The 26,231-nt window shown below is 45.3% G+C and overlaps 1 protein-coding gene across 2 annotated transcripts in view; it reads left to right on the top strand.

Annotated features, from left to right (window-relative positions):
* The first annotated feature begins 202 nt into the window (after positions 1-202).
* pdgfra (platelet-derived growth factor receptor, alpha polypeptide) overlaps positions 203-26,231 on the top strand; it is a 69,832-nt gene continuing 43,803 nt past the window's right edge. The window contains exons 1-3 of one of the 2 annotated variants that reach the window (XM_085969999.1): positions 203-474; positions 14,570-14,645; positions 17,419-17,736. In XM_085969999.1, coding sequence (XP_085826125.1) covers positions 14,585-14,645; positions 17,419-17,736 — 379 coding nt within the window. In that variant the 5' untranslated portion in view covers positions 203-474; positions 14,570-14,584. The other variant, XM_085970002.1, reaches the window with a different exon arrangement.

Here is a 26,231-nt window from a genome sequence, read left to right on the forward strand (position 1 = left end):
ATTCAACAGCGGTCAGCTTGAGATGGAAATCCATTCATAAAGAACAGGATTCCGCCAGCGCATTCTCAGAAGAGGGGGGCTCGAGAGAAAAAAAACATTTTTCTTCACATAAAACTTTCTTCAAAAAAAACACATATGGCAATTTTCTGAGCAGGACAGCCCTGGATGTGACTGTGCCCTGCGTGGATAAGAGTTTAGGAGGCCCAACCTCCAGAGCCTGAAGCCAGCATGACTCCAGGCGCTGACTGAGAGCTGCCGACTCTTATTCTGAAGCGACCACAGGGGCTCCATTTCCTGACAGTTATTTACTTAAAGCAGATGATTAGTTTTTTTGGAAGGATGGACTGCAACATTGAATCAATTACAAGCCGCCGTTCTTTGCGCCCATTAACAATCTGAGCCTGGCTCCAGCCTTAAACCTATATGCTGCCCCTCGTTGTAACAGGAGTTTGTGGATTTACCACTTTATGCAAGGTAAGGGGAAACGAAATCTAGATTTATTAAGGCGGAGGTAGTTTGTTTTATCGCCTTGTGCAACCGATTTAGTGAAGAAAGCTCGCGTTCCAGAGGACCAACGGAGAATCCGGATTGTCAGCAGCCCTGCCTCGCCGCCCTTGCACTTATTTCGCTGCCGCTTTCTGCCAGTCTGGATGCACACACGCACCCAAACACTTGGTAGAATTGTTTCGACGTTATTCTCTGAGAGTTTTTAGCTCGTTGTATTAATATCGCCGACTATTCTCAGAAGATTGTTGTCTTTGGCAAAAAAAAAATCGTGTATGAAGATTGTGCATTGCTTGGACTTGGATGAGGGTTTGAGGTTTGAAGTTAAGCGCTTAGGATTGTAGTATGTTTGTGTTTATTGCTATTGAGTGAGGAAAGTAAGCGGTTCTCTGCACCGTGTAGTGTCAGTCAGCCCGCCCGCTGCACTTTACTTGGACAGCCCTTTGGATGATGGCTCCATTGCGCAGATTCTGTAATGACAAACACATTGGCGGTGGATGTGGAAGCCATCGGGTGCCTGCGTCAGGGATTTAAGGAATTTCGAACGGGATACAGGCTTTCTTTTTCTGGGAATACTCCGCTGTCCTGGGATCGAGGGTGGCGGAGGGAGAGATTTTGGGATTGTTCGGGAGCTCTGCCATGCGGATGAATCACGTAAACAGGAAGGAAAGGAGAAGTGTGCCAGGAAAGTTGGACAGTCTGTGAAGTAGGCGATACCGAGAGGCTTCTGCGAAACTTTCGCTGGGGCGAAAAGGAAAATTAGCAGAGAGGCTATCGAGGTAGGAATGAAACAATAATTTATTTCACTTGTCTGACTCTTGCTTTGTCTTTGAGTTTTCGATCCGCTTCTCTCCTCAGCACTTCGCTCTGTTCCATCCAATCCCCGAGTTTCCATCTTTTCCCACCCGCTTCCATCTCTTTCCCCTCTCTCCTCATTCTCTTTCACACGTTTTCTCTCTTCTCTCCTCTCACTCTTTTCTCCCCCCCCCCTCCCTCTCTCTCTCTTACTTTCTCCCTCCCTCCCCCTCTCTCTAATACATCTGTAGTCTATTATAAGTTTCTGGGTTTTTCTAAAAAGCATTTGATCCCGCAGTTGCCCAGCTCCGCTTGCCCAGCCACACCGCTCCCCTTTTCCTTTCTGTGATATTCTCGGTGCAATCTCCCCCTTTCCTGTCATTCTCGCCCCCCCCCCCTCCCCACCCACATTTTGCCAGATTTTCACACAGGAGATTGAAAAGCAGCAGACGGGCGATCGAGCTACCATTTGGCTCGAAGCTGTCACAGCTCTTTATCCAAGTGCCAAAACTCAGCGGGAAGATCGAAGCAGCCGGGGCTGTGCTCGGTGGCACTGAAACGGTTAACATGAGCCAAGGCGATTAAAGAACCCGCACAGAGAGCGGCCATCCGTGCTCTGTCGGTAGCTGGCACTTTAAGGAGCAGCACCGTGCTGCTTTATTTAGATATGTAAAGTCTGAAACAATGGAGCTCTTGTAAGACTATCTTTTGATAAAGCAATTTCTGTCACAGGGAAATCCCTTCTGTTTGTCTCAGTTTAATCCCCTTATTTGACAAACTTGAGGCGACTGTTTTAAACTATTATAACCTGGTCTTTTTTGATTGTAATGATCGTGTGGTTATGTAAGTTCATTCTGCGCGCGAACAATTCAATCTTTTATTCAGAAAGATTTCGAACGCGGACTCAAAGCAGCCATTGATGCTGGTCACTTTTCTCAGATGCGGGATGTTAATAGCAGAGAGGAGAGTTTCTCCTCGACGTATTCAAGTTGCCAGCTCAAATAAGCACAGGGGGCTTTCATTAAACAGGTCCTTGATTTGTAACAGGAGACAGGCGCGCTTTGCCCAATCGCTCCTCTCAGTTTCTAAGGGATTGAATGTAGGATTTTGCAACAAGGGTCGCGAATCCTGGCGGTGGTGTGGTTCTGTCCCTGTCAGGCTGTTGTCTGCTCCCCTTTTTGATGGACTCCGGAAGTTGAACATTAAAGGGGGTTCGCAGAGTCTGATCAATAAATACTCCGCAGGAATAGTGTCTGACTTTTACTACAGTAGGTAGTGTAATAGTTTACACAGAACCCAAGTATTCTTCAAAGCACTTGGGTTTACACTATGCAGTGCTCAGGTAAACTCATTTTACTTGAACAACCTTTGGCGGACAAGAGGAGAAGTGTGTGTGTGAGTGGGGATCGATCTTTTCACTAGAAATCGTCAATTATTGGGGTCCAAATCAGAAACCTCAACATGTATAGGTTTGAACTGACAAAAAATACAATTGAGTGGTATCGACCTTATAGCCCTGCAAGGTTAATGTTTGTAGGTGTTTGGTGTTGTATTTCTTTGTAGCATGGAGGTGTTACAAAGTTGTTCTTTGTCTTTCTCCAAAAGGCACGTCGTTTGAAATGAGGAATATTGGATAAATAATAATTGAAATCCTGAATGTCACTTTCTGTTCATCTCTCATCTTACAACCATTAAAAAAGAGGTTTAAAAGTGTCACAACAATAAGACAAATGGCGGCCTCCCGCAGATATACATGTATGGTGAGAAAACTGAAATGAGGAAGGTTTAGCTTTGTATTTATTTTTCCTAATTTGCAAGTATTTAGAGAATGTAATGTGTATATATAGAGAGAAACTAACGTGCACAACATAGTACTTCGCTCAACCGCGCACTTATGTCTGCAGTTATATAGTATAACAGTTTACATATATGTAAATAGAAGCCCCATGTGTGCATCTATCACTCCCCCTATAGACGTAGAGTAGAATTGCAGGCGGGATTCAACAAAAGGTAAATCATTGTAAGATAGCAAAATACTGCAGATGCTGGAAATCCGAAATAACAACAGAAAATGGTGGAAAAACTCAGCAGGCCAGGCAACATCCGTGGAGAGAAATTAGAGTCGACGTTTCGGGTCGAACCCTTTTTCAAAACATTGTATGTTGTTGCAACGCCCCTCTTGTTTCCTACTGACTGGGAATAACTGACTAGGAATAAATAGCTAGTTTTCAGGAAGTGACATTTCTAGGGGTAATCGAATTGACGAGGATTGCTCCCAGTCATTGTCTGTGTGAAGCCACAATGCCATTGTTACTCTTGCCTGTATCGGGGGAGTGACACACACACGGGCTTCTGTTCACACATATGGACACTCAGACACTACCCGGCTATTCGGATTCGCTGCCTTCACCGCACTGGCGAGTTACAACAGGCCAACCAGAAAAGTAAAACAAAACAAGCACTGACTGCAATGTTATGACAGTTGATGCCACAATATTGGCAGACGGATTACTGAAGTGACATCGCCAATGCAGGAAGAGCCAGTTTGCAGGCCTTCTCTACATATCCCCATGTACATCCGTTTACTCCACGCAGAATATGGGAAACACGAATAATATCAACGTTAATTAGATGTAATGGAAAATTTAAAATCTGGTGTGCTTCACTGGACTTTGCTTGAATGATGTTGGAGAATTATATGTTCTCAGATGTACCAGAGAACTAGACTTTGGTTCGACGAAGTAATGCAGGCATCTCTATGGTAATCCCATAGCGCCATCGTCTCCGAAAGGGGTCAGTGTTGGTTAACTATCATGCTTATTACATGCTTACCGCTTTTAGTTTTACTTATAATCTATAATAGCCTTCATTTAACGAACACAGTATATCTTTAAACTAAAATAGCTATTTCTGTTTCCTCTCCGAGCCTGTGTTTTAAAGTGGGAAATACTCCTATTTATCCAAAACGAAATTGCAGGATTAAAATCCTGGGGAAGTTTATACACCAGCGCCTGATTTAAATTTAGTTCCGAAATCTGGCAGTTCGGTTCGCAGTAAATAGGATTACTCGGTTTCCCAGAAATAAATGTTTTAAGTTTCTGCTTGTTGGGACGCATTGCCGTCACACCTACAGGCAAATCACTGCTGGATTCGGAAAACGCCTTTTCTATAGATTCGAACTTCCAAGAAAGGTTTGTTTTTGTACTCTTCCGTGCAATGGTTTCCTGCTATAACTCGTCTGTTACAGAGGATGAGAATGAGAAATCGCTTTTTGTCTTTGTTTATTTTATCTGGAAAAAGTCAAAATCAGGTTAATCTGATTGGTTAAATACTCTACGAAACGATTAACCAGATCAACAACAACAACTACTTGTATTTATATAGCGCCTTTAACGTAGTAAAACGTCTCAAGATGCTTCACGGGAGTATTATAAGACGCAAAATAATTGATTAGAATATTCGAATTTGTGTAAAGTAAATACATTTTACTTATAGAGGCGGGTTGCTCTTTAATGTGTTGACGTTAACATTAATATCAATGTAGAGATTTTGCTTTTGGACCTGTTTTTTTCTGGATCGGAGTTATTTAGATTTATTTGGGTGACAATGTAACACGTTGACGAGTTGTTTCCATTTTCAGAGGCAAAGGCTGCAGGCTGCAAATACAGTAGTATATCCAAGTTTGGAAAAAGTACAAAATTACAGTGTTGGGAAGTAAATATATACTGCAAAATATAAAGTCAGGAGGATGTTGTGTCTGTGCAACGGAGTTGTGCGCGCCTCCTGCCAGTCTAAATGATAGGGTGGGGGTGGGCTTGTACACTGGCTCTTCAGGCAACACCCTGCTGTCGGCTGCTGGTCAGTGGAGACACAGCTCCCCCTTGTGGACACTCTCTCGTAGTATGAAAAGTTACACTGTTAACCCTTCCTTTACTGGCTTTTCCAGCAAAGTTTTCAAATAGACTGCTTATTGCTTTCTGGCGGAACACAATGTATAAGCTCATAGACAAAGAAATCTATGTAAATGGTAATGCTATCCTTATTACTTTTTAAAATCAATAATATTATTTAAATTAATCAATTCGTAAATAACTGAGTTAGTTCTAAATTTAGAAGAATTTGACTGAAAAATCCAGCTGCGAAAAGTGTTAAGAAATCGCTATCTAGTCTTAGTCCCAAGCATATTTCAATAGTTACTGAACGTGTAGTAAAGAAAGTGCGATTTGGTTAAGCGTATATTTCAAAACTTTTTTTCCCTCTAACATTACAGCTGGTGCATTCAATTCAGCCCTGTTTTGAACTATAGAACTCCCGCAACTGTAACAACACTGGGACTTTTGTTTTCGTAACGAATTTGCTTTAAGATATTTGCTTCGAGCTGGTTGGCTGAAACCGACTCCCATCGCAACCCCCGAATACAAATCCACAATTCTGAATTCGGATTTATTTCTAAAAAAACCAAAGCAGCATAAAAGATCAAAAACAACAGAAGATCACCCGAGTGGATGATTTACCCGCCGGCATTTTGACCACCGGTTTTATTTTGCAATAAAACTGTGTTTAAATATGCGAATGCACAGGTTAGGTTGGATCTGCGGTGCTTCAGTAATGTAAACGCACTGCCCAGTGTGGTACTGAATTGTACAGGTGACCCTGGTCGATGCCACAGTAACTGCCTCGGGTGGGGGCGGGGGAATCAAAACGGGTTCCTTCCTGCTTGGGCCTGGTTGTGATACCCCGCCCTTCCCAAGTGTGAATAGCCATCGCACATTAGCTGTCCAGATTTGAACAGTGAAGAATGGGGTGTTGGGACTGGCAGTAGGAGAGCCAGGCTACTGGTGTAAATGGCATCATAATACAAATAAAAGGTGCCCGGGTGGAGTTTGGGAATTGATCTGAAGACAGAACAACTGCACGAGAAAAAACATCTGTTCATCTACACATTCAATAAATCTGGTTTGGGAGAAAAAGTGAAAAAAATCTGGATTATGGGATTAGGTTTTATGTAATTAAGTGGGCGAATCTAAACATTCCGCATTATCAGTACTCAGGATCGTATACATACGTCAATTGTATTTGTATCTGTGCTCTAAGATCAGAGTGAGGGAGGATGTAGTGTGGAAGATGCAGACTTAGGCCCTGGGGACAGTGCTTGTGTTTTCTCTGAGGGTCAGCATCTTGCCAGTTGCAGCAGGCTTTCAATGAACAGAGAATTTCCTTCCATTCACCGATCATCTGCTAAATGAGATTCTAATTCTAATTTGCCAAGTAGGATCTATACAGAAATGTACAGAATCGTACATTTGGGGGGAAATTCGGATTTTGATGTCATCTAAAGAGTCACAGCAGGTAATCAAAATAAACTTCACACCCCCTTTGGCACCAGGGGAGGGGCTGGTTTGTCAGTATTTCGAGTGAAATGGATACGCGTTTTAAAAGGTTACGATTTTACTAGAAATTCCGACCTGAGGAAATCTGGATGAAGCCATTTAGATTTCACTACAGGTAAAGACTAGAACATCCACCCCGCCCCCCCCAACTCAATAGGATGCAGTTTTCTCAATTCGCCTGCAGGCTATATCCAAAACTCGTGTTATTAAGAAAGATCCACCAAAATCACAGAACTAAGCTCTGGAATTCCCCCTAAACCTTTCCGCCTCGCTACGTCTCTTTCCTCCATTAAGACGCTCCTTAAAACCCACCTCTTTGACCAAGCTTTTCGTCACCTGACCTAATATCTCCTTATGTGGCTAGGTGACAAGTTTCGTTTGATAATGCTCTCCTGCTGCGCCTTGGGACGTTTTACTAAGTTAAAGGCGCTATATAAAAGCAAGTTTTTGTTGTTGCTGCTTCATAGCATACTGGCCGAGTAACCTACAAGTACAACATATTTATAACGTATTCTAATTTCTACCCTTATGCCCCTAATCTCTCCCCATCCTACATACTTTTCTATGATGTATGTGAGAATGTTGTAGGAGATGCCCCTTCCTGTCGCCCCGGCAATTGGGCAAGGAGTGGGAGAGGCTCGAGACCTCTCCATAGCAAGCATGGTTGTCATCGGAAGGAGGACATTTCTTGTGTGCTCTGTGTGGAACGGAAACATACACAGATTCTTTATAAATGAATCTACGATTTTGTTACTCATAGCATACGCACCCCCTCTCCCCACCACACGTGTAGGTTCAAGGCCACTAACCCACGCCCTGAGCTCCTGCTGTATATTGCTATCATATGTTGCAAAAAAACGCAACTGTCGACTTCTAAGGGTTAATGTAGATGGCCAGGATGAACCAATTTGGAGTGACCGTGTGCTGAAGCGCTGGGTGAAACAGTGTAGCAGTCCAGTCACTGGACTAACTGATGCCTGTGATTGAAAGCTGATACAAGTTGTGGAAACCTTTGATCGTTTTCAGCAAAGTTACTCTCCATTTGAATGACTTTTTTTCAAATGAGGCTGTTTAATTCACTGTTCACAGTGTCTATACAGTGTTTAATTGTTCATCAGAGACACTGAGTGCACACAAACTGACGGGAGAAGAGAAAGAGCTGCAAGGACCCTGGATTGCTCAGCGCTCAACAGATTTTGCTGAGTTTAATCCCCAAGCTGTTTCAGTCTGCAGTCATTTCCACTGATGGAATCACTACCACGGCTTTCTCAACCCAGCAGGAGAGGCAGTTTTGTGGGGAGGGTGGTTGGATGCGGGGGTGGAAGGGGCTGGAGATTGGGTGGGAGCATCCTTCTCACCAACCACCTAAGGTCTTTCTCTTCTCAAAGATCACCTGGCTGAGCCCGGGGAAACTCGCCCTCTGCAGGAAGCCGCTGTGAATGGAGGTCAAGCCTGGAATCTGAACTTTATAAATGCAAGTCCTATCCTTTCCTTTTCCTTTTGAGTCTCTCGCTCCTTTTGCCTTGCTTTCACAGTAATGTGCTGTAACGTGTCACAATTAAGAATAGAGGAGATTGAGATTTCCCGATCATGGTATATTCCAGAGCTATTTTCTTACTGGAACTTTCACATCTAGGCTATCAGTCAATCAAAACAAGTAAAAACAAAACTCAATAATATCTTTAATTTAATCTATGGACATCACTGTAGCAATATGAAGGCTGAAATACTGATTGGTAAAAATGGCTTTAGGGAACTTCTTTCTTAATGTTGCTATTGAGTAATACAGGGAGTATGGATTGGTATTTATAAACTCTTGAGGCTTTAACTAAATGTCTTCAGCAATTATCAGTGCAATAAAGTGAAATACTTCCTAAAGTCGCCTTGTTTGTTTAAAGGCTGTAATGATTTGCAGTTTCCTATCCTCGCCCTTCTTATCAAACACAGCTCCATTTTCAGACCTTATTTTCCCTTTCCGCTAACAGATAATTATGGGGACACCATTCTTCAAACAATCAAATAAAGGAACCTATTGTGCTACATATTGAATAGCACTGTAACTGTCCTGTTCAGGAGGGAACTCTCCACACGCAGAACTCCTCTTCCAACAGTTAGAAATTTAAATGTTTAGAGAGGGGAAGGGAGGGGAAAATCTCCGATCTCTAAAGATTTCAAATTAAGGTTGTGTAGGTTTATAAATTGTCCAAAAGGTCCAACAGTCCCCCCTGAACACTTCACAAACCTGGTTTGATGCTACTGGGCTCACTCCATGTGGTGTCAAACTGTACAGAGGTAATAGGAACTGTGTAAGTTTAAATACCAAGTTTACCAAATATTCTAGCACAAGATTATTATTTTGTAAACATGTAAACATTTACATTTGAATTTCTGTGACTAATAAGTTCATGGGATGATCCTAAAATGTATGTGTTTTTATACAACTCTGCATGTCCACAAACATGTCCCTCTACCCCTTGCGCACATATATACCCTTCCACCTCTGGGCACTCATTCAAACATCCTTTCATCCCTGTATACACACACACAAACACACACACACACACACATCTCCATATCTGTGCATGCACACAACATAAAGGTGTTTATATATTGCACTTAGTGGGGTGCTAGGACTGCTGGCTCCTATAACAAGGAGGACATATGCAGCAATAATCAGTGGCAATTCCAGAATAAATTGTTGGGTTTGCTGAGGCTAGATGCCAGAAAGACCAGGTCAAAAAGTGGCTAGTGCTGGTGAATCCAGAAAGTTTATTCTGGGCTTTCTTCCATCTGTGTGAAACCTGCAAGTTAGAAAGCTCTATCACCACACCAAATGCAATGTTACAGCAGCTTTTATCATCATCAGGCTCCCTCATAACATCTGTTCTTCCTGCATTCAATTTGAGCTGGAGGGCAACCCAGAGTTAAGTGCACATACTCTGTCAATTTAGCCATTTCCACTTCACACTGACACTAAACTTCCAGTTTAAATCTGGACTCAGAGCCTGACCTGGACTGAAGTGGTATAAGGGTCCCTGAAGATGGTAGTCTCACACTGTGACAGTTTGACACCACATGGAGTGAGCCCAGTAGCATCAAACTAGGTTTGCGAAGTGTTCAGGGGGGACTGTTGGATCTTTTGGACAATTTATAAACCTACACAACCTTAATTTGAAATCTTGAGATCGGAGATTTTCCCCTCCCTTCCCCTCTCTAAACATTTAAATTTCTAACTGTTGGAAGAGGAGTTCTGCATGTGGAGAGTTCCCTCCTGAACAGGACAGTTACAGTTTGAGCCAAGCAATGTTGGTGCAAAGCAAGTAAAAGCAGAGTGAGAGTCTTGAGAGACCAAAGTCTCTCATCGCTTGGGATTGAGACCATGTGAAGTGTAACAGCAAATTTACCTGGAGTTAATTTAAATGTTTAGAGAATGCTCAGGCACTGGTGTGTAAATGCACCACAAAGTACCCTGATAGTACTTGCCAAACAGTATTGGCTGGCAGTCAAGATGAATGGAAGCTGATTTATTTTGTGCAGCTTTGGCTGGCGTTTACAAACTATTGCTTTAGTACTGCAGTATTTCATATGGTTCCATGGAGCCCTAGGAAGCTGCAATTAATATGGCCACTTAGCCTTTACTGTTGTTTGTATAAGCCTGCATTCTTATATAATATCTGGGGAGTCTAGGCTGGAGACTCCGTGCCATTGGTACTGTCCCATCAGCAACCAGCAGGAATTGTAGCTCCTCGGGATCCATTCTTACGCCATGGACTGAACTCAAAGTGAATCGCTCCCAAGTTCACTTGGAGTTTGAAAGCCTCATTCATACGGGAATGTCCAAAACTCGGTATGTGCTGATGGTGATGTCATGATGCATGTTACATAAAACTGTTTTGAACCTTTTATATATATTTGAAACTTTAAGCTCAGGTGGGACAACAAATTAGGGAATGATTTTTAAAAATATATTTAATTATTATTGTCACCTTGGCACTGATAAACTTTGCCCTTTGGGACACCAACAGTAGAAAACCACTTCTACACTGCTCTCTGAAACCATGGGGTGCCAATGTTAGTTGGTTCTGATCTTGCTTCAGCCTCTGCCATCTACTCATTTACACCCCATCTTTAGTTGCAGAGAATCAGGAGCAGCTTTCCACAACACTAAAGATGATTCATGATCATAGAATCTTACAGCACAGAAGGAGGCCATTCGGCCTATCATGGCTGTGCCTGCCCTTTGAAAGAGCTGTCCAATTTAGTCCCACACCCCAGCCTTTTCCCCATAACACTGCAAACTAGTCCTCTTCAAGTACATGCCAAATTGCCTTTCAAAAGTTCCTATGGAATCTGCTTCGACAACCCTTTCAGGTAGCGAGTTCCAGATCTTAACAACCCACTGTGTGGAAAAAAATTCTCCTGTTTTCACCTCTAGTTCTTTTGCCAATTATTTTAAATCTATGACCTCTGGTTACTGACCCACTTGCCAGAGTAAACAGTTTCATCCTACTTGCTCTATTAAAACCCCTCATAATTTTGAATACCTCTATTAAATCTCCCCTTAACCTTCCCTGCTCTAAGGAGAATGATCCCAGCTTCTCCAATCTCTCCACATAACTGAAGTCTCTCATCCCTGATATCATCCTGGTAAACCTCCTCTGTACCCTCTCAAAGGCCTTAGCATCCTTCCTAAAGTGTGGTGCCCAAAAATGTACACAGTACTCCAGCTGAGGCCTAACCAGTGATTTGTAAAGGTTTAGCATGATTTCCTTGTTTTTGTATTCAATGCCCCTATTTACAAAGCGAAGTATCCCATACGCTTTCTTAACTGCCTTATCAACTTGCCCTGCCACCTTCAAAGATTTATGAATATGCACCCCAAGTCCCTCTGCACTTGCACCCCCTTCAAAATAGTACCATTTAGATTATACTGTCTCTCCATGTTGTTCCTCCCAAAGTGCATCACTTCACACTTATCCACATTAGATTCCGTCTGGCCATTTCACCAGCTTAAGTCCTCCTGAGGTCTGCTACTATCCTCACTATTTACTACATTGCAAAGTTTTGTATCATCTGCAAACTTCAACATTTTACTCCTATTATCACGTCCAGGTCATTTATATATAACAAGATGCACCCTTAGTTTCTTCCTCCTACTGACAGAGGTCATATTCCATCTCCAAAATCAAGAACTCCAACACAAACTCGCTCATCAAGGGTAGCTGAGTTTGAATGGGACTCTCCACATTGAGGTTTGCATTGTGCCCATTAGGTAGGAGGTCCAGACTCTAGGTAATCTTCAGCCAATTATTTACATTTGGCTTAATCTTATTCCAATATAAACAATTATTTATTATTACCAAATTGAATATTGAATTTGAATCCCCTGTGGGGTTTTCTATCAGGAGCTGACTATAGTCTAGTATGCGGATGATAATTGTTACGGGGAAAAAAAGGAAAACCCTTAACCAAATATTAATATGAAATGAGGGATTTTAATTCTTCCATGATCATCAAACGGCTCAGAGATAAGAGCACCCTAAGATTATCGCTGGTAAGAACTAAAGCCCAGAAAGGCATGACCATAACCACCAAGATCAGAATGAACAGACCAAAGGTGTACAGTACACCTCCTTCCCTGAATGGCGCCCTGACAAGTCCACTCACTGACTATTTACATTTGCTTTGGATTTTGATTTAACATTGATAACAGTCTTGTAATACGCTATCCATATAGCTTCACTTTCCTTTGGAGTGTTGGGCCTTTGTCTAGACCAATGCTCAGATTCAGCTTTCAGAATGTGTAATGCTGCACATATCAAATCTCAACCGGGTAGAGTTACACAAATGGAAAAACTGACCGTGCCCTTCCTCATCCCTGCAGTAGGCTTTCAATCAACTGATTCCAGCCAGCATTGACATCACAGTCTGAAAATGGTTGGAGACTTGTGGTTGCAGGAATAAGTAAAAAGCCTAAAGAGAAGGACATATTACAAAAACAACTTTGTGTTGTCATCTGTTTTTATGCGCTGCACTCTGATAAATTTTCTCTTCAGCAGTTCCCATTAGCAGAATTGAGCTGATCTTATGCTGTCCAGGACACACACACACAGAAATAGAGAGAGAGAGTACAGTGAGAAAATGTATAAATTACCTGGTAGAGTAAAATGTAATCAGGCCAAGCGGGTGATTCCCCATGGAATGCTGAAGAATAACAGTCCAGGTCTGAAATACTGCACTGGCGTCCAGTAGGAATGTGGGTGTTCTTGGCAATGTAGGTGGGGGATTTGGGTGTGAGAAAAAGAACGAGACACCTTGTGAAACCGATCAATGGACAAATCTGAGTTTATTTAATTTTCAAACTGTGGCCGCATAAAGTATACATCCTTTGCCAGCTGCAATGTTCAAAATCCACACAGCACATCTCCCATGAGAAGGATTGCTTGGAATGGACAGATTTCCCTCTGATTGTCTTGGCTGTGATGCATCAAAACCAGGCTGCTGCGTACCAGTCCGATCAGATCATTCGGTGAAGGAAAAGCCCAGTTCAGATAAGACCAAGCAGTGCCTGATGATGGGAAGACAAGAAAGCGACCAAAAAATAAAGGCATCAAAGGACACTGTTCTCAAACGGCCAAGTGAGATCCAAGTAATTCATCCCTACTGGGAGGCAGTTCAAGTTTAGATAGCTGAAGATTCTCATATCTTTCAACTCTAGTTGTAAATTCACAGTGCTTGTTAATGATTGGCCCTGGAATTGCTAGAATAGTGCATCTCGTGGCGAGTGCCGTGAATTGCATTTTTTATCTCAACCTTCAGATTGTATTACTTTTGCGCTGCTAATTGCTAGAAGTGCGAGTTGATAACGGAGCAGCAATGCCAACGGGGCACCTTGGACCTCGGGAATGTCATGTCCTATGGTCTATCTCCTTAACCAATTATATTTTAGGATAGAGAAAGGAACGGAGCAAACGACAGAGAAGGAAATAGGATGAATTAGAGTCAAATTAGATACAGAAAGAGAAATAAAGAGAGGGAAAGAAAGAGTGGATTAAGAGAGAGAAAAAAGAGACAGACAGGAAAAGGATCAAAAAAATGTTAAAATTAAAAAAACCTCTAGGAACAATTAGTACCTGCGGGAGTGTGACTCCACAGTTTTTATGTCTCCAAGGTTGAGTGGTATGTCAGGACTATGAATCATGTCATTAACAGGGTCCTTATGACATGAATTACCAGCCCTAAATGACTGCGGCAAGATAACAACATAAATCCAACAATTTCATGACACACAATGGGAAGGCTCACGGTGAAATGGAAATTATTTTGGTTTTGGCGAGGTTCCCGGCGGAGCGGTGCAAATCTTCCAGCTTTTTCTGGCAAACTGGAACTTAGCTCTGGTCAAACAGATTGAGGTCAGGGCCCCCTCGCTAGCGAACAGGGGGCAGAGGGCTGAAGTCTCCCTGTAGGTTTCTATCATAGAGTGTCAGCTGAAAGGATGCATTTTAAATTTATAATGATGCATATTATAAAGGGTGGTAAGGGGAAGTGACTGTACTATAGAAGCTTTATCATTAACGGTATATTGTGAATATGCTGATCTACAAATCAAAATGTTATTTAAACTTGAATTGATCTTAGCCCGAAATACACCCTTGCATATGTAATTCTGTATACCTACCATTTTCTGAAAATCAGCAGCGAAGTCAAGCAAATGGCTGTGACACAAAGGGTAGTGACATGGTATCAGGTGAGTGATACAGGTTCTTACTGGCTGAGAGTGGCAGGGAAATAACATACCTTGTACATAATAATAAACTATAGAACATCTACCAATGTTTCTGGAATAATGTACAGACTGTCCCTTTTCTCTTTTTATTCAGTAATTTTCTGCAAACATGGGCATATTCTGGAAGATATTCCTGATAGTGGATTGCTTCTTCCTGGGAGTCTTCAAAGGTAACCATCTCAGTATGTTGTTATAAGTGAAAATTCAAAAAATGCAACTCTGGTAGTGCAATACCATTGAAAATATTAAACTGACATAAAATCTTAATATGAAACAGAAAAAAATGTTCCCCCTTCTGTTTGTTGTGGTCCTGGCCTAGTCTGGAATTAAAATCTCCAAGGAAGATGAGCTTGTCCTCCTTTGGGAAAAAAGGAGATGGTCTGGTGCAGATTTTCATAGCATTTCTCCTTCTTGTCGTTGCTTGTTTGGTACATGGGTAGGCACTAAAGATTGTATGATCAGATTTTAGGAGTCATGAGACCATCACCATGAGTCAGTGATTGATCTCCTTGGGGAGGCTTTCACATCTGGTCATAAACATAAGTACATAAGAATTGGAGCAGGAGTAAGCCATATGGCCCTTTGAGCCTGCTCTGCCACTCAATAAGATCATGGCTGATCTTTGCCCTCAACTCCACTTTCCTGCCCTATCCTCGTATCCCTTGATTTCCCTAGAGTCCAAAAATCTATCTATCTCAGCCTTAAATATACTCAATGATGATGATTCAGCATCCACAGCCATTTGGGGTAGAGAATTCCAAAGATTCACAACCCTCTGAGTGAAGAAATTCCTCCTCATCTGTCTTAAAAGGCTGACCCCTTATCCTGAGACTATGCCCCCTAGTTCTAGACTCTCCAGCCAGGGGAAACAACCACCCTGCCAATCCCCCTCAGAATCTTATATGTTTCAATGAGATCATCTCTCATTCTTCTAAATCCTGAGATTATAAGTCCAATCTACTCAATCTCTCCTCCTAGGACTACCCTCTCATTCCAGGGATCAATCTAGTGAACCTTTGTTGTTAGGTCTCTAAGGCAAGTATATCCTTTCTCAGATAAGGAGACCAAAACTGTGCACAGTACTCCAAGTGTGGCCTCACCAAAGCCCTGTACAATTGCAGTAAGACTTCCTTACTCTTGTACTCCAACCCCCTTGCAATAAAGACCAACATGCCATTTGTCTTCCTAATTGCTTGTAGTACCTGCATGCTAACATTCTATGTTTCCTGTATGAGGATACCTAAATCTCTCTGAACAGCAACTTTAAATAGTTTCTCACCATTTAAAAAATATTCTGTTCTTCTATTCTGAATAACCTCACATTTCCCCACATTATACTCCATCTGCCACCTTATTGCCCATTCACTTAACCTGTCTATATCCCTTTACAGGCTCTTTGTGTTCTCCTCACAGCTTACTTTCCCACCTAGCTTTATATCGTCAGCAAACTTGGATACATTGCACTCGGCCCCTTCATCTAAGTCATTAATATAGATTTTAAATAGCTGAGGCCCCAGCACTGATCCTTGCGGCACCCCACTGGTTACAGCCTGCGAACCAGAAAATGCTCCATTTATCCCTACTCTGTTTTCTATCCGTTAACCAATCCTCTATCCATCGTAATATATTACCCCCAACCCCATGAGCGTAGCAACCTTTTATGTGGCACCTTATTGAATGCCTTTTGGAAATCCAGATATACTACATCCACTGGTTCCCCTTTATCTACCCTGTTAGTTACGTCCTCTGTTCCCATAAATGGAGGACAAATACAATGTCAAACTTACCCTTGCTGTCTTCCTTTTCCAAAAGCTATATCTAGCACTTGCCTTGGGGAGTAGATCTTCATAAGTAGCCTAGGTTTTTCTGCCCGATCTACCACATAGGTTTATTTACTCAAAGACAGACATTCCTCGGTATTCATTAATGGCTGAAACAGCAGATGCCCTTATCTAATTTTGTCGCTCAACTGAAGCAAGTTGCCTAGGTGTGGCTGCCAATGCAGGGACAACTGCAAGGAACCAAAGAGGGGGTTGTATGGAGCACTGAGAGTAATGGAAGTACCTTTGTTCATCGAGTAGCTGTATTCTTCAGATGGCTCTAGACATTGGTCCTTACTTGGCACTCAGCTCTTATCCGAATAATATATACAACAATAAGTACAATTGATCCTGTTTTCCAAATGCATACTTTGGGCCTGGAGCTTCACCTGCCAGGAAATAGTAGGCATGCTCCTATGATTTTTCACCCATTTGGACAGAAAATCATGGGGAACATGCCTAAAAATGTAAAGATATGTGCTCCTGGTGGGTGAGGTTTCACACCGGGAACATTCATTTGGAAAACCATTAATCGTGTATTTTCATAGCCTGTATTAGTTCCAACATTCCATTTTTATTATTCACTTTTTATATTGATGGGAAAGTGTGTGAGCTTTTTCTTATTCAGAATTAAATTAAAAATAACATTATTTTTAGTGATTGGTGGCATAAAGTATTTGTGTAGTCTTAGGCTGTGGTGTGGTAAGATGTTCAATGTGTGCCTTCGTGATCTTCCAGTATCAGCCAGGCCATCAGAGGAGGAGCCAAGTGGATGTGAGATACTTGCCCATGGTGGGGAAGAATTCTTGGAAGTGCTCTCCTAAACCACCTAGCAGAGTGTTACAGAATTTGATTGGTGGAGGTCTGGTGCCAGGGCACTCGCCCATCCCCATAGCTGGTGTATAATTTATGGGAGGGACCAATACCAAAGGATGGGATGAAAAATGAATTTGGGAGCACTGTAAATAATTACTCCTTGTTTGAGCATTCCAATGTTTACACGGCATTTCATTCTGCTTGTGGTGACATTGAAGTAATCAACCCCGACAGAAGATAATTGAGCACAGCGGAGTATCCTTTTAGTTCTGTGAATAATGATCATGCTTCTTTTGCTTGCTTTTAGGGCCCCAACTGGCCAAGTGCCAAAAGTTACCAGATGTTTACCCCAACAAAGTTGAAATAAGAGTTGCTCTCCATACATCATTAAGTCTGAAGTGCTCTGGGGAGAATGAAGTGAATTGGGAGTTGCCATTTTATGAACCTTATGGTGAGAATATCAATAGAAAAGATGAAAACAACAACAGCGGAAACTTTGTGCAAACACTTGAGATCCATGATGTAACAGGAATCTATACTGGCATGTATACCTGCTACTATCCAGCACTCCAGCTCGATGACAATGATGAGATTGAGGGCCGGGATATCTATGTTTTCATTCCAGGTGCGTGTATGTGTAAGGGAACAGCTCAACTCTGTACACAAGAAACTATCAGGTTTAACTGCCAGTGGCTTTATTAGCTGCCTTTCCTCACACCCCTCCCATACTATTTTTCTCCCCATCTCATCTGAAAGCCCTATGCTGCTGTGGTAAACTTACTGGGGTACCACTACCTCAGCCACGTGATCACTCTAAGTGTGAGCCAATACAGCGAGTGTTGGCAACCTATCAACCCTTGTGAGGATTGCAGCTGAGCTCTATCATGACCGCACCTCATGACCTCAGAAGCACGCATTTTCCAGCAGGACTCATTGGCTAGCAGTCAGGAAAAGGGAACGGTGGCTGATTTTCTTTTCACCCTCTCTAGCCTGGGGACAGACACCAAGGGGGCGATTTTGTTAATGGGGGCACGTTGGAGGCGGGACTGCTGCTTGGCGGGTCGATGTCCCGCCTCCATCGATTTGTGACCATCCCACACTATTTTCCCTTGATTGACCTTGTTAAGCCCGCCTTGCGGGCTTAGCAGGCCAATTAAGGGAAAGCTAGTTGCAGAGAACGTCAACGTATGACGTTTCATCTGTCAAAAATTTTGACAGATGAATTATCATCATTTGACAGCTCTGTGAAGCTGTCAAACAATGATACTCTCTTTAGTTTGATGAGGTCTTGAATTCAAGACCTCATCAAACTTCTTTCTTTTACAGAAATGAGATGGTTGTTGCATCTGAGAATACAACGGCCATCTCTCATCTACAACACGGAGGTCTGAGACTCTTCGCATACTCACCGACTGAAGCCTGCAGGAAAAAACAAAGGTAAGTACACTTTTACTAACACTTTGCACTTACCTCAGATACTCACCTCTACACTCTTGCACCCATCACTTACCTTCACACCACACTTTTGCACCCCCCGACCCCCGCAGACCCAGTACTCGCCTCGCTGACCTGGCGGGTTTTGGAGCCTTCGGGAAGCCCGCACTTGTGAGGGCAAAAAGGGGATAATCCTATTTTCTGCCTGTTAATTACCTGTCATAGGCTTTAATCCCTTCCAGCCTCCAAGGAGACGGGACCCGCACGGGACGGCTACCTGCCTCCTAGGAAGATGGCATGGAGGTGCACCCGCCCCCAAATTCCTCCATTTTCCCAGCAGTCCCACCTCCATACCTGCCTCCCCAGGGCTGGCAAAATCTCCCCCCAGTTGTAACAACATGGCTGAGATCAGCTAACTCATGCGCTGCCTGGAGATTGAACCTGGCACTTCCAAGGACTGTATGGCTTTGGTATGTACCAACTGAGCTGTCAGGCGAGCTACTGCTACCTATCTTTTACCTTGGATATGCTGGGTATCTGACTACCTTTTTCAGATTTGGTTCAGAAGCCATAAAAGTTTATCTCAGAAATTTGTGCTGGCTGTTCTGACTCTGATATAATAAATATATTTTATTCTCAGCAAATTTCTTCCCCCTTCCTCTCCTGAAGGTTTTGACTCTTTTCTGGGGTTGATTGACAGATGCTGTTATCTAACTTATGTGCGCGCTTTGCTGATGAATATTGGCAGAATATTCAACTGTAGGGGACCAGAAAGAAAGATAGAAAGAAAGACTTGCATTTATATGGCGCATTTCATGACCACCGGACATCCCAAAGCGCTTTACAGCCAATGAAGCACTTTTGAAGTGTAGTCACTGTTGTAATGTAGGAAACCCAGCAGCCAATTTAACCAGGAGCAGAAAAAGGCAAAGACAACATAAAGATGTGCCAAGGATATTCCAGGAAGGATGCCAACAAAATCAATTGGGAAAGTCGTAATCCAGCACAAATTTCATGAAGTTTGAATCTTTCAAGATTTTGCAGTACGGACTGAAATGAGAATATGATTTTATTGGGGTGGGGGGGGGGGATGGTGGGGAGAGGGTGATGGAACATCATGATTGATTGCATTACCATCGCATGGTTTTCCTGCTTCCACTACCTCTAACATCAGAGTAAAGTAAAGATGAACACAGGTTTTTTTTATTGGCTGGGCTGGTTGAACCTGGAGTGTCATATATATATTTCCACTAATAACGTGCAGTGGTGTATTTAAATTATTTACCAACAGTTAACCTCAACCCTTATCATCTATATCTCAGCAGGCCTGCACTCACTTACCACCCCCCCCACCGTGCCATCAATGGTGACAATGGCTAGTCCCCACCGTGCCATCAATGGTGACAATGGCTAGTCTCCACCGTGCCATCAATGGTGACAATGGCTAGTCCCCACCGTGCCATCAATGGTGACAATGGCTAGTCTCCACCGTGCAATCAATGGTGACAATGGCTAGTCCCCACCGTGCCATCAATGGTGACAATGGCTAGTCCCCACCGTGCCATCAATGGTGACAATGGCTAGTCACCACCGTGCAATCAATGGTGACAATGGCTAGTCTCCACCGTGCAGTCAGTGCTGACAATGGCTAGTACACACCGTGCCATCAATGGTGACAATGGCTAGTCCCCACCGTGCCATAAATGGTGACAATGGCTATTCCCCACCGTGCCATCAATGGCGACAATGGCTAGTCCCCACCGTGCCATCAATGGTGACAATGGCTAGTCCCCACCGTGCCATCAATGGTGACAATGGCTAGTCCCCACCGTGCCATCAATGGTGACAATGGCTAGTCCCCACCGTGCAATCAGTGGTGACAATGGCTAGTTCCCACCATGCCATCAATGGTGACAATGGCTAGTCTCCACCATGCCATCAATGGTGACAATGGTCAGTCCCCACCGTGCCATCAATGGTGACAATGGCTATTCCCCACCGTGCCATCAATGGTGACAATGGCTAGTCCCCACCGTGCCATCAATGGTGAAAATGGCTAGTCTCCACCGTGCCATCAATGGTGACAATGGCTAGTCCCCACCGTGCAATCAATGCTAACAATGGCTAGTCCCCACCGTGCAATCAATGGTGACAATGGCTAGTCCCCACCGTGCAATCAGTGGTGACAATGGCTAGTCCCCACCGTGCAATCAGTGGTGACAATGGCTAGTCCCCAAGGTGCAATCAATGGTGACAATGGCTAGTCGCCACCGTGCCGACAATGGCTAGTCCCCACCGTGCCATCAATGGTGACAATGGCTAGTCCCCACCGTGCCATCAATGGTGACAATGGCTAGTCCCCACCGTGCCATCAATGGTGACAATGGCTAGTCCCAACCGTGCAATCAATGGTGACAATGGCTAGTCCCCAACGTGCCATCAATGGTGACAATGGCTAGTCTCCACCGTGCCATCAATGGTGACAATGGCTAGTCCCCACCGTGCCATCAATGGTGACAATGGCTAGTCTCCACCATGCCATCAATGGTGACAATGGCTAGTCCCCACCGTGCCATCAATGGTGACAATGGCTAGTCCCCACCGTGCCATCAATGGTGACAATGGCTAGTCTCCACCGTGCCATCAATGGTGACAATGGCTAGTCCCCACCGTGCCATCAATGGTGGCAATTGCTAGTCCCCACCGTGCAATCAGTGGTGACAATGGCTCGTCCCCACCGTGCCATCAATGGTGACAATGGCTAGTCTCCACCATGCCATCAATGGTGACAATGGTCAGTCCCCACCGTGCCATCAATGGTGACAATGGCTAGTCCCCACCGTGCCATCAATGGTGACAATGGCTAGTCTCCACCGTGCCATTAATGGTGACAATGGCTAGTCCCCACCGTGGAATCAGTGGTGACAATGGCTAGTTCCCACCGTGCCATCAATGGTGACAATGGCTAGTCCCAACTGTGCAATCAATGGTGACAATGGCTAGTCCCCACCGTGCCATCAATGGTGACAATGGCTAGTCTCCACCGTGCCATCAATGGTGACAATGGCTAGTCCCCACCGTGCCATCAATGGTGACAATGGCTAGTCCCCACCGTGCAATCAATGGTGACAATGGCTAGTCCCCACCGTGCCATCAATGGTGACAATGGCTAGTCCCCACCGTGCCATCAATGGTGACAATGGCTAGTCTCCACTGTGCCATCAATGGTGACAATGGCCAGTCCCCACCGTGCCATCAATGGTGACAATGGCTAGTCTCCACCGTGCCATCAATGGTGACAATGGCTAGTCCCCACCGTGCCATCAAAGGTGACAATGGCTAGTCTCCACCGTGCCATCAATTGTGACAATGGCTAGTCCCCACTGTGCCATCAATGGCGTCAATGGCTAGTCCCCACCGTGCCATCAATGGTGACAATTGCTAGTCCCCACCGTGCAATCAGTGGTGACAATGGCTAGTCCCCACCGTGCCATCAATGGTGACAATGGCTAGTCTCCACCATGCCATCAATGGTGACAATGGTCAGTCCTCACCGTGCCATCAATGGTGACAATGGCTAGTCCCCACCGTGCCATCAATGGTGAAAATGGCTAGTCCCCACCGTGCCATCAATGGTGACAATGGCTAGTCCCCACCGTGCCATCAATGGTGAAAATGGCTAGTCTCCACCGTGCCATCAATGGTGACAATGGCTAGTCCCCACCGTGCAATCAATGCTAACAATGGCTAGTCCCCACCGTGCAATCAATGGTGACAATGGCTAGTCCCCACCGTGCAATCAGTGGTGACAATGGCTAGTCCCCACCGTGCAATCAGTGGTGACAATGGCTAGTCCCCACCGTGCAATTAATGGTGACAATGGCTAGTCCCCACCGTGCCATCAATGGTGACAATGGCTAGTCCCCACCGTGCCATCAATGGTGACAATGGCTAGTCTCCACTGTGCCATCAATGGTGACAATGGCCAGTCCCCAGCATGCCATCAATGGTGACAATGGCTAGTCTCCACCGTGCCATCAATGGTGACAATGGCTAGTCCCCACCGTGCAATCAGTGGTGACAATGGCTAGTCCCCACCGTGCAATCAATGGTGACAATAGCTAGTCCCCACCGTGCCATCAATGGTGACAATGGCTAGTCCCCACCGTGCCATCAATGGTGACAATGGCAAGTCTCCACCATGCCATCAATGGTGACAATGGTCAGTCCCCACCGTGCCATCAATGGTGACAATGGCTAGTCCCCACCGTGCCATCAATGGTGACAATGGCTAGTCTCCACCGTGCCATCAATGGTGACAATGGCTAGTCCCCACCGTGCCATCAATGGTGACAATGGCTAGTCTCCACCATGCCATCAATGGTGACAATGGCAAGTCACCACCGTGCCATCAATGGTGACAATGGCTAGTCCCCACCGTGCCATCAATGGTGACAATGGCTAGTCTCCACCGTGCCATCAATGGTGACAATGGCTAGTCCCCACCGTGCCATCAATGGTGACAATTGCTAGTCCCCACCGTGCAATCAGTGGTGACAATGGCTAGTCCCCACCGTGCCATCAATGGTGACAATGGCTAGTCTCCACCATGCCATCAATGGTGACAATGGTCAGTCCCCACCGTGCCATCAATGGTGACAATGGCTAGTCCCCACCGTGCCATCAATGGTGACAATGGCTTGTCTGCACCGTGCCATTAATGGTGACAATGGCTAGTCCCCACCGTGGAATCAGTGGTGACAATGGCTAGTTCCCACCGTGCCATCAATGGTGACAATGGCTAGTCCCAACCGTGCAATCAATGGTGGCAATGGCTAGTCACCACCGTGCCATCAATGGTGACAATGGCTAGTCTCCACTGTGCCATCAATGGTGACAAAGGCTAGTCCCCACCGTGCCATCAATGGTGACAATGGCTAGTCCCCACCGTGCAATCAATGGTGACAATGGCTAGTCCCCACCGTGCCATCAATGGTGACAATGGCTAGACCCCACCGTGCCATCAATGGTGACAATGGCTAGTCTCCACTGTGCCATCAATGGTGACAATGGCCAGTCCCCACCGTGCCATCAATGGTGACAATGGCTAGTCTCCACCGTGCCATCAATGGTGACAATGGCTAGTCCCCACTGTGCCATCAAAGGTGACAATGGCTAGTCTCCACCGTGCCATCAATGGTGACAATGGCTAGTCGCCACTGTGCCATCAATGGCGACAATGGCGAGTCCCCACCGTGCCATCAATGGTGACAATTGCTAGTCCTCACCGTTCAATCAGTGATGACAATGGCTTGTCCCCACCGTGCCATCAATGGTGACAATGGCTAGTCTCCACCATGCCATCAATGGTGACAATGGTCAGTCCCCACCGTGCCATCAATGGTGACAATGGCTAGTCCCCACCGTGCCATCAATGGTGAAAATGGCTCGTCCCCACCGTGCCATCAATGGTGACAATGGCTAGTCCCCACCGTGCCATCAATGGTGACAATAGCTAGCCCCCACCGTGCCATCAATGGTGACAATGGCTAGTCTCCACTGTGCCATCAATGGTGACAATGGCCAGTCCCCACCGTGCCATCAATGGTGACAATGGCTATTCCCCACCGTGCCATCAATGGTGACAATGGCTAGTCTCCACCGTGCAATCAGTGGCGACAATGGCTAGTCCCCACCGTGCCATCACTGGTGACCATGGCTAGCCCCCACCGTGCCATCAATGGTGACAATGGCTAGTCCCCACCGTGCCATCAATGGTGACAATGGCTTGTCTCCACTGTGCAATCAATGGTGACAATGGCTAGTCCCCACCGTGCCATCAATGGTGACAATGGCTAATCTCCACCGTGCAATCAGTGGTGACAATAGCTAGTCCCCACCGTGCCATCAATGGTGACAATGGCTAGTCCCCACCATGCCATCAACGGTGACAATGGCTAGTCCCCACCATGCCATCAATCGTGACAATGGCTAGTCCCCACCGTGCCAACAGTGGCGACAATGGCTAGTCTCCACCGTGCCATCAATGGTGACAATGGCTCGTCCCCACCGTGCCATCAATGGTGACAATGGCTATTCCCCACCGTGCAATCAATGGTGACAATGGCTAGTCCCCACCGTGCAATCAATGGTGACAATGGCTAGTCTCCACCATGCCATCAATGGTGACAATGGCTAGTCGCCACCATGCCATCAATGGCGACAATGGCTATTCCCCACCGTGCAATCAATGGTGACAATGGCTAGTCCCCACCGTGCAATCAATGGTGACAATGGCTAGTCTCCACCATGCCATCAATGGTGACAATGGCTAGTCGCCACCGTGCCATCAATGGTGACAATGGCTAGCCCCCACCGTGCCATCAATGGTGACATTGGCTAGTCCCCACCGTGCAATCAATGGTGACAATGGCTAGTCCCCACCGTGCCATCAATGGTGACAATGGCTAGTCCCCACCGTGCCATCAATGGTGACAATGGCTAGTCTCCACCGTGCCATTAATGGTGACAATGGCTAGTCCCCACCGTGCAATCAGTGGTGACAATGGCTAGTCCCCACCATGCAATCAATGGTGACAATGGCTAGTCCCCACCGTGCCATCAATGGTGACAATGGCTAGTCCCCACCATGCCATCAATGGTGACAATGGCTAGTCCCCACCGTGCCATCTATGGTGAAAATGGCTAGTCCCCACCATGCCATCAATGGTGACAATGGCTAGTCGCCACCGTGCCATCAATGGTGACAATGGCTAGTCTCCACCGTGCAATCAATGGTGACAATGGCTAGTCCCCACCGTGCCATCATTGGTGACAATGGCTAGTCCCCACCGTGCCATCAATGGTGACAATGGCTAGTCCCCACCGTGCCATCAGTGGTGGCAATGGTTAGTCCCCACCGTGCCATCAATGGTGACAATGGCTAGTCTCCACCGTGCCATCAATGGTGACAATGGCTAGTCTCCACCGTGCCATCAATGGTGACAATGGCTAGTCCCCACCGTGCCATCAATGGTGACAATGGTTAGTCTCCACCGTGCCATCAATTGTGACAATAGCTAGTCCCCACCATGCCATCAATGGTGACAATGGCTAGTCTCCACCGTGCCATCAATGTTGACAATGGCTAGTCCCCACCGTGCCATTAATGGTGACAATGGCTAGTCCCCACCGTGCCATCAATGGCGACAATGGCTCGTCCCCACCGTGCCATCAATGGTGACAATGGCTAGTCCCCACCATGCCATCAATGGCGACAATGGCTAGTCTCCACCGTGCCATCAATGGTGACAATGGCTAGTCTCCACCGTGCCATCAGTGGTGACAATGGCTAGTCCCCACCAAGCAATCAATGGTGACAATGGCTAGTCCCCACCGTGCCATCAATGGTGACAATGGCTAGTCCCCACCATGCCATCAATGGTGACAATGGCTAGTCCCCACCGTGCCATCTATGGTGAAAATGGCTAGTCCCCACCATGCCATCAATGGTGACAATGGCTAGTCGCCACCGTGCCATCAATGGTGACAATGGCTAGTCTCCACCGTGCAATCAATGCTGACAATGGCTAGTCCCCACCTTGCAATCAATGCTAACAATGGCTAGTCCCCACCGTGCAATCAATGGTGACAATGGCTAGTCCCCACCGTGCAATCAGTGGTGAC

The sequence above is a fragment of the Somniosus microcephalus genome, chromosome 2, assembly GCF_052327205.1.
Source record: "Somniosus microcephalus isolate GS21.2 chromosome 2, FLI_Smic_1.0, whole genome shotgun sequence".
NCBI lineage: Eukaryota > Metazoa > Chordata > Chondrichthyes > Squaliformes > Somniosidae > Somniosus > Somniosus microcephalus.